This window comes from Drosophila mojavensis, unplaced genomic scaffold (genome assembly GCF_018153725.1).
Source record: "Drosophila mojavensis isolate 15081-1352.22 unplaced genomic scaffold, ASM1815372v1 contig_65, whole genome shotgun sequence".
Taxonomy (NCBI): domain Eukaryota; kingdom Metazoa; phylum Arthropoda; class Insecta; order Diptera; family Drosophilidae; genus Drosophila; species Drosophila mojavensis.
In genome coordinates, this window is record NW_025318890.1 from 41,327 (window position 1) to 51,301 (window position 9,975).

Below are 9,975 nucleotides of genomic sequence, written 5' to 3' on the forward strand. Positions count from 1 at the left end.
ATTTACTAGTTTATTACCAAATATTTAAAAATTTTCTGTTATCAAAGCATCAAAATATTGAGTCGATTTGCTTTTTTCTGATTGTCCATCATATGCTGCAATAATTACTAAATTCATTTTTCTCTATTGCAATACTCACTAGTTTTTTTGCCGAATACTTTAAAATTTTCTGTTATGAAAGCATCAAAATATTGAGTCGATTTGCTTTTTCTGATTCTCCATCACATGTTGCAATAATTACTGAATTCATTTTTCTCTATTGCAATACTTACTAGTTTATTGCCGAATACTTTAAAATTTTCTGTTATCAAAGCATCACAATATTGAGTCGATTTGCTTTTTTCTGATTCTCCATCACATGTTGAAATAATTACTGAATTCATTTTTCTCTATTGCAATACTTACTAGTTTATTGCCGAATACTTTAAAATTTTCTGTTATGAAAGCATCAAAATATTGAATCGATTTGCTTTTTCTGATTCTCCGTCACATGTTGCAATAATTACTGAATTCATTTTTCTCTATTGCAATACTTACTAGATTATTGCTTAATTTTTTTAAAATTTTCTATTATCAAAGCATCAAAATAATGAATCGATTTGCTTTTTCTGATTCTCCATCACATGTTGCAATAATTACTGAATTCATTTTTCTCTATTGCAATACTTACTAGTTTATTGCCGAATCCCTTAAAATTTTCTGTTATGAAAGCATCAAAATATTGAATCGATTTGTTTTTTCTTATTCTCCGTCACATGTTGCAATAATTACTGAATTCATTTTTCTCTATTGCAATACTTACTAGATTATTGCTTAATTTTTTAAAAATTTTCTATTATCAAAGCATCAAAATAATGAATCGATTTGCTTTTTCTGATTCTCCATCACATGTTGCAATAATTACTAAATTCATTTTTCTCTATTGCAATACTTACTAGTTTATTGCCGAATACTTTAAAATTTTCTGTTATGAAAGCATCAAAATATTGAATCGATTTGCTTTTTCTGATTCTCCGTCACATGTTGCAATAATTACTGAATTCATTTTTCTCTATTGCAATACTTACTAGTTTATTGCCGAATACTTTAAAATTTTCTGTTATGAAAGCATCAAAATATTGAATCGATTTGCTTTTTCTGATTCTATATCACATGTTGTAATAATTACTGTAAAGTTAGAATTTTCCAGCCGGGGTCAGAGCTTCAGTCTGCCCAGGGCCACAACTTACAAGACATTTGTAAATTACTACGGGACTACGAGTTAGAGAAACGGGAGAGGATGGGGGAGTTATTACGTATTAAATGGCCACTCAGCCCGAACTCGCCGACCACGCCCCCACACGTTTGCACGTGGGATGGCTGCAGCGATCGAGTGGCGCGGCTAAACGCACTCCAGATTGCTGGGGTCGGGGCTACAAAGGCGTATTGCGGGATGTTAGTGGGGCTATTCTACTACAAATGGTGGACCGCGGATCGAGGAACGCCCAGCGTTGACGCCGGCGTTCACTCCAGACCACGCGGTTTTGTGTGCCAGAGTTTTGGCCGTCTGGCGCACAGGATTGCCCTCGTGCTAACCACCGGTTAGTAATGTTAAGATTATTGGTGGGTTATTATTACCAAATCAACTACGAATGAGAACACAATCATTTCTAAATACGTTAACATTTTATTCCATATTACCTCGTGTTTCCTACCCCTCGCCTATCCGTTTATTATTTTCTTTAACGCCGACCGTTCGCGTTGAGTGCTCAAAACCAATTAAAATCTGCGCGCAGCTTTCAAGCCTTTCCTTGCGCTCTGCAGATTTCACCACGCGACCAGCAATGCAATTCACCACCGCGAGCTTTCGAGCTGCATGGTTGCATTGCTGATCGCGTGCCCGCCCACTCATTTGAATTTTGCTTACTATCTAAAGCTAACGACTATGATACCTTTATCTACTTACTTATCTAACAAAACAATCGATAATTCAAATATAAACTTAACGACTATAATCCAATTCATTTCTTTTTCCATTCACTATCTTACATACTACGAAATATAACCTACTAACCAACTTACTTGCTACAAAATATGGCCTACTACCAACCTACTCACTACAAATATATCTTACTACTAACTTACTCACTACAAATATATCTTAATGCTAACTTACTCACTACAAATATATCTTAATGCTAACTTACTCACTACAAATTTCAGTAACCTCGACCGCTATAATGCCAAAAATGTAAGGTGGGCAAAAGGCCACCTTACACCCCCCCCTTACTTCGACGGAGCGACTGTTACGCCCCCCGATGAATTGATGGTCACTGTGTATGACCGTTCCCCCCGCCGCAACTCGGAAACGGGTTCTCCTGTGCGGCCATCTACGTGTTTCCACCTCCCGCCTCAGGAGTTGGATTACCTCCCTCGCTCAGCTCGACGCCAGCAGGGCGTATCCTCCAGTTGACGGGGATCAGCGGCAACATCCTCAACGCTTCCACGTCCTCTGCGTCCAGCGCGTCCTCAAGGCTCACCTCCCATCCGTCCAACAGCTCCGCCATGTCTGCCAATAGACGCCTCTCCTCCTCCGTCGACTCGTCTCGACGTTGGTCGCGTTTTCGGCCGCTCCCAACCTGGCTGCGCTCTCTGCGCTGCCGACGCGCGGATGGGCCCTCGGCGCCGTCCGTTAGATTTCTTCGACTGGCCGGGGCGCGGGTGTCCGGTTCGCGCGCGGGCACTGGTCGTCCTCTTCGTCGTCGCCGACGACGCTTGCGCCTGGACGCCTGGCCTTGATCTGTCGGGCGCTCTGCGCTGGACTGCGACGAGCATGACAGGCGCCGGTTTTCGACCGTGCCCGGCGTATATCGCAACGTGACCCTGGCGGCTGGTTCCGGCGGCTGGTCCCTCTCAACGTCGTCGTCAGTTCGGCGTTGGGGAACAGGATCTGTGGCGGTGTCCTCCTCGGGATTCGCATCTTCCACTCGGACGCTCAGCTGCTCTGCTTCCGCTCCGTCCCGCGCCGCGGTCTCCGGGATGGGGTCCTCGACGGAGGGACAATGCTCCCTGCCGCCTTCCCACCCCCGTGACGGGGATCCATCATCTAGCCTTCGAGGAATGGGGCTTGCAACGCCGCCTTCCTCGGGACTCGCCTCCTCGGCCTCGAACTCTTCGCCGAAACTTATGGACACCTCACTGTGCCCTTCCTCCACTTCGTCCCGCGCCGCGGTCTCCGGGGTGGGGTCCTCGACGGAGGGACAATGCTCCCTGCCGCCTTCCCACCCCCGTGACGGGGAACTGCTGTCCATTTCTGGTGGAAACTCCTCATCTTCGCTCGCCGTCCACGGCGTCGGCGTCGCCCACCTTGACGGGGCTCCATCCTCTGTACATCTCCGCGCGCCGGACTTCGGGCTGCCCGGTGGGCGGGGCGGAGATGGCGGCTCCTCCACGAGTGGTGGCGTGGTGCCCCCCCTAGGCACCTGGATATACACCGTCGTGTATCTGGCCTGCACCAGTTGGATAAGGCCGTCCATCCTGGTCGCCACGTTCACCGTCGAGCGGAGGACCGTATGTACACGCCGGGGCGGCGCCCGCTCCTCTTGGCGACGATAGTATTCCCTACCGAGCCTCGGGTCCCTCGGCCTCGGCCGACTCCGCGCCCTCTCCTCTGGAGAACGGCTCCGTGCTGTCGCTGCTTGCGTCTTCGACTCGGACTGAGCCTTCGTCGTCGCTACTTATCTCGATGACGTCCTCCATACTGTTACTTCCCTGTAAGTTCAGATTCTTTAGTCTTCTGTTTTTATTCGTGTTAATGACCGAAATGGCCCTCTAACTACTGCATTAGTGTTAGCGTTAATAAGGGGCTCTACGGGGAAGTTAGTAGTTGATGAGATGTGTAGATTTGTCAGGGCCTTTGGTTGTCTTCGTCGGGTACAGCGGGGCTCGTTCCTCGTCCCCCGTTTCCCCGGTCTCATTTTCCGGTATCGTGTCGCTTTCTTCGTCTTCTTGATGGAATGGCTTCAACTGCGCAATGTTGGCCACCCTTCTCTTACGTTCGCCCTCCTTCGCCAGGCGCACCACGTTGGGAGACAGGAACTTAACGACCTTGTAAGGGCCGTCGAATTTGGGCGCTAGTTTCGCCGCGAATCCGTCCGCCGCGTTCGACAATTGATGTTGTCGCAACAGCACCGCCGAACCCAACGTTGGTCTCCAGTCACGCCGTCTCAAGTTATAGTGCCTGCCTTGATCCTTTGATGCTCGCTGTAAGTTACTGCGCACTATGTCGAAAATCTCCTTCATTTTGACTCCTCTGGCCTCGGCTCGGGTCTCTGTGGTCGCCGAACCGGGAGTGACTTCGTCGTATAAAGCGGCGGGTAGGCGTGGCTCCCGCCCTAACATCAGGAATGCTGGAGTGAAGCCCGTGGAGTCGGCCACGCTCGAGTTGACTGCTAGCGTTATCTCCGGCAACAGCTCGTCCCATGAGCTCTGGTGGCCTTCGATGTACTGAGCTATCATAGTCTTCACCGTGCGATTTGTTCTCTCCGTCGGGTTCTCCTGCGGTGTATAAGGCGCTGTGTGCTGGAGTGTCACCCCCAAGGATTCCATAAACGCCTTGAAACTTCTGCTTGTGAATTGTACGCCGTTGTCGCAAACGAACGTCCTGGGCACTCCAAATCGGCTGATTATGCGTTCCCGGAACGCCAGTTGCAGCTGAGCGGTAGTCGCTTTCCTCAACGGCACCAGCTCCACCCATTTGGCAAAAGCGTCGTGGAACACCAACAACATTGTGTTCCCACGTTTGGAACGAGGTAAAGGTCCCACGAAGTCTGCGCACAAGACCGCCATTGGCTCCGCCACCTGTCTGGTGAGCATATGCCCGGCTGGCTTTTGTTGCACGCATTTAAATCTTTGGCACGTCTCGCAACACTTCACGTATTTGGCTGCATCTCTGCTTTCATAACATAAAATTTTAAAGTATTTGGCAATAAACTAGTAAGTATTGCCAAATACTTTAAAATTTTCTGTTATGAAAGAATCAAAATATTGAATCGATTTGCTTTTTCTGATTCTATATCACATGTTGTAATAATTACTGAATTCATTTTTCTCTATTGCAATACTTACTAGTTTATTGCCGAATACTTTAAAATTTTCTGTTATGAAAGCATCAAAATAATGAGTCGATTTGTTTTTTCTGATTCTCCATCACATGTTGAAATAATTACTGAATTCATTTTTTCTCTATTGCAATACTTACTAGTTTATTGCCGAATACTTTAAAATTTTCTGTTATGAAAGCATCAAAATAATGAGTCGATTTGCTTTTTCTGATTCTCCATCACATGTTGCAATAATTACTGAATTCATTTTTTCTCTATTGCAATACATACTAGATTATTCCCTAATATTTTAAAATTTCTGCTATCAAAGCATCACAATATTGAGTCGATTTGCTTTTTCTGATTCTCCATCATATGTTGCAATAATTACTGAATTCATTTTTTCTCTATTTAATATTTACTAGTTTATTACCAAATATTTAAAAATTTTCTGTTATCAAAGCATCAAAATATTGAGTCGATTTGCTTTTTTCTGATTGTCCATCATATGCTGCAATAATTACTAAATTCATTTTTCTCTATTGCAATACTCACTAGTTTTTTGCCGAATACTTTAAAATTTTCTGTTATGAAAGCATCAAAATATTGAGTCGATTTGCTTTTTCTGATTCTCCATCACATGTTGCAATAATTACTGAATTCATTTTTCTCTATTGCAATACTTACTAGTTTATTGCCGAATACTTTAAAATTTTCTGTTATCAAAGCATCACAATATTGAGTCGATTTGCTTTTTCTGATTCTCCATCACATGTTGAAATAATTACTGAATTCATTTTTCTCTATTGCAATACTTACTAGTTTATTGCCGAATACTTTAAAATTTTCTGTTATGAAAGCATCAAAATATTGAATCGATTTGCTTTTTCTGATTCTCCGTCACATGTTGCAATAATTACTGAATTCATTTTTCTCTATTGCAATACTTACTAGATTATTGCTTAATTTTTTTTAAAATTTTCTATTATCAAAGCATCAAAATAATGAATCGATTTGCTTTTTCTGATTCTCCATCACATGTTGCAATAATTACTGAATTCATTTTTTCTCTATTGCAATACTTACTAGTTTATTGCCGAATCCCTTAAAATTTTCTGTTATGAAAGCATCAAAATATTGAATCGATTTGTTTTTTCTTATTCTCCGTCACATGTTGCAATAATTACTGAATTCATTTTTCTCTATTGCAATACTTACTAGATTATTGCTTAATTTTTTAAAAATTTTCTATTATCAAAGCATCAAAATAATGAATCGATTTGCTTTTTCTGATTCTCCATCACATGTTGCAATAATTACTAAATTCATTTTTCTCTATTGCAATACTTACTAGTTTATTGCCGAATACTTTAAAATTTTCTGTTATGAAAGCATCAAAATATTGAATCGATTTGCTTTTTCTGATTCTATATCACATGTTGTAATAATTACTGTAAAGTTAGAATTTTCCAGCCGGGGTCAGAGCTTCAGTCTGCCCAGGGCCACAACTTACAAAACATTTGTAAATTACTACGGGACTACGAGTTAGAGAAACGGGAGAGGATGGGGGAGTTATTACGTATTAAATGGCCACTCAGCCCGAACTCGCCGACCACGCCCCAGATTGCTGGGGTCGGGGCTACAAAGGCGTATTGCGGGATGTTAGTGGGGCTATTCTACTACAAATGGTGGACCGCAGATCGAGGAACGCCCAGCGTTGACGCCGGCGTTCACTCCAGACCACGCGGTTTTGTGTGCCAGAGTTTTGGCCGTCTGGCGCACAGGATTGCCCTCGTGCTAACCACCGGTTAGTAATGTTAAGATTATTGGTGGGTTATTATTACCAAATCAACTACGAATGAGAACACAATCATTTCTAAATACGTTAACATTTTATTCCATATTACCTCGTGTTTCCTACCCCTCGCCTATCCGTTTATTATTTTCTTTAACGCCGACCGTTCGCGTTGAGTGCTCAAAACCAATTAAAATCTGCGCGCAGCTTTCAAGCCTTTCCTTGCGCTCTGCAGATTTCACCACGCGACCAGCAATGCAATTCACCACCGCGAGCTTTCGAGCTGCATGGTTGCATTGCTGATCGCGTGCCCGCCCACTCATTTGAATTTTGCTTACTATCTAAAGCTAACGACTATGATACCTTTATCTACTTACTTATCTAACAAAACAATCGATAATTCAAATATAAACTTAACGACTATAATCCAATTCATTTCTTTTTCCATTCACTATCTTACATACTACGAAATATAACCTACTAACCAACTTACTTGCTACAAAATATGGCCTACTACCAACCTACTCACTACAAATATATCTTACTACTAACTTACTCACTACAAATATATCTTAATGCTAACTTACTCACTACAAATATATCTTAATGCTAACTTACTCACTACAAATTTCAGTAACCTCGACCGCTATAATGCCAAAAATGTAAGGTGGGCAAAGGCCACCTTACACCCCCCTTACTTCGACGGAGCGACTGTTACGCCCCCGATGAATTGATGGTCACTGTGTATGACCGTTCCCCCGCCGCAACTCGGAAACGGGTTCTCCTGTGCGGCCATCTACGTGTTTCCACCTCCCGCCTCAGGAGTTGGATTACCTCCTCGCTCAGCTCGACGCCAGCAGGGCGTATCCTCCAGTTGACGGGGATCAGCGGCAACATCCTCAACGCTTCCACGTCCTCTGCGTCCAGCGCGTCCTCAAGGCTCACCTCCCATCCGTCCAACAGCTCCGCCATGTCTGCCAATAGACGCCTCTCCTCCTCCGTCGACTCGTCTCGACGTTGGTCGCGTTTTCGGCCGCTCCCAACCTGGCTGCGCTCTCTGCGCTGCCGACGCGCGGATGGGCCCTCGGCGCCGTCCGTTAGATTTCTTCGACTGGCCGGGGCGCGGGTGTCCGGTTCGCGCGCGGGCACTGGTCGTCCTCTTCGTCGTCGCCGACGACGCTTGCGCCTGGACGCCTGGCCTTGATCTGTCGGGCGCTCTGCGCTGGACTGCGACGAGCATGACAGGCGCCGGTTTTCGACCGTGCCCGGCGTATATCGCAACGTGACCCTGGCGGCTGGTTCCGGCGGCTGGTCCCTCTCAACGTCGTCGTCAGTTCGGCGTTGGGGAACAGGATCTGTGGCGGTGTCCTCCTCGGGATTCGCATCTTCCACTCGGACGCTCAGCTGCTCTGCTTCCGCTCCGTCCCGCGCCGCGGTCTCCGGGATGGGGTCCTCGACGGAGGGACAATGCTCCCTGCCGCCTTCCCACCCCCGTGACGGGGATCCATCATCTAGCCTTCGAGGAATGGGGCTTGCAACGCCGCCTTCCTCGGGACTCGCCTCCTCGGCCTCGAACTCTTCGCCGAAACTTATGGACACCTCACTGTGCCCTTCCTCCACTTCGTCCCGCGCCGCGGTCTCCGGGGTGGGGTCCTCGACGGAGGGACAATGCTCCCTGCCGCCTTCCCACCCCCGTGACGGGGGATCTGCTGTCCATTTCTGGTGGAAACTCCTCATCTTCGCTCGCCGTCCACGGCGTCGGCGTCGCCCACCTTGACGGGGCTCCATCCTCTGTACATCTCCGCGCGCCGGACTTCCGGGCTGCCCGGTGGGCGGGGCGGAGATGGCGGCTCCTCCACGAGTGGTGGCGTGGTGCCCCCCCTAGGCACCTGGATATACACCGTCGTGTATCTGGCCTGCACCAGTTGGATAAGGCCGTCCATCCTGGTCGCCACGTTCACCGTCGAGCGGAGGACCGTATGTACACGCCGGGGCGGCGCCCGCTCCTCTTGGCGACGGTAGTATTCCCCTACCGAGCCTCGGGTCCCTCGGCCTCGGCCGACTCCGCGCCTCTCCTCTGGAGAACGGCTCCGTGCTGTCGCTGCTTGCGTCTTCGACTCGGACTGAGCCTTCGTCGTCGCTACTTATCTCGATGACGTCCTCCATACTGTTACTTCCCTGTAAGTTCAGATTCTTTAGTCTTCTGTTTTTATTCGTGTTAATGACCGAAATGGCCCTCTAACTACTGCATTAGTGTTAGCGTTAATAAGGGGCTCTACGGGGAAGTTAGTAGTTGATGAGATGTAGATTTGTCAGGGCCTTTGGTTGTCTTCGTCGGGTACAGCGGGGCTCGTTCCTCGTCCCCCGTTTCCCCGGTCTCATTTTCCGGTATCGTGTCGCTTTCTTCGTCTTCTTGATGGAATGGCTTCAACTGCGCAATGTTGGCCACCCTTCTCTTACGTTCGCCCTCCTTCGCCAGGCGCACCACGTTGGGAGACAGGAACTTAACGACCTTGTAAGGGCCGTCGAATTTGGGCGCTAGTTTCGCCGCGAATCCGTCCGCCGCGTTCGACAATTGATGTTGTCGCAACAGCACCGCCGAACCCAACGTTGGTCTCCAGTCACGCCGTCTCAAGTTATAGTGCCTGCCTTGATCCTTTGATGCTCGCTGTAAGTTACTGCGCACTATGTCGAAAATCTCCTTCATTTTGACTCCTCTGGCCTCGGCTCGGGTCTCTGTGGTCGCCGAACCGGGAGTGACTTCGTCGTATAAAGCGGCGGGTAGGCGTGGCTCCCGCCCTAACATCAGGAATGCTGGAGTGAAGCCCGTGGAGTCGGCCACGCTCGAGTTGACTGCTAGCGTTATCTCCGGCAACAGCTCGTCCCATGAGCTCTGGTGGCCTTCGATGTACTGAGCTATCATAGTCTTCACCGTGCGATTTGTTCTCTCCGTCGGGTTCTCCTGCGGTGTATAAGGCGCTGTGTGCTGGAGTGTCACCCCCAAGGATTCCATAAACGCCTTGAAACTTCTGCTTGTGAATTGTACGCCGTTGTCGCAAACGAACGTCCTGGGCACTCCAAATCGGCTGATTATGCGTT

At 47.4% G+C, this 9,975-nt stretch overlaps 1 protein-coding gene across 1 annotated transcript; it reads right to left on the reverse strand.

Annotated features, from left to right (window-relative positions):
• Positions 1–2,369: 2,369 nt before the first annotated feature.
• Positions 2,370–3,515, reverse strand: LOC6586769 (translation initiation factor IF-2). The gene has a single exon (XM_044009322.1). The coding sequence runs from the start codon at positions 3,513–3,515 to the stop codon at positions 2,370–2,372; it is 1,146 nt and encodes a 381-aa protein (XP_043865257.1).
• Positions 3,516–9,975: the final 6,460 nt, after the last annotated feature.

What these genes read in the sequence shown, in the direction of transcription:
- LOC6586769 (XM_044009322.1), bottom strand. Translation starts at nt 3,515, where the DNA reads ATGGACGGCCTTATCCAACTGGTGCAGGCCAGATACACGACGGTGTAT.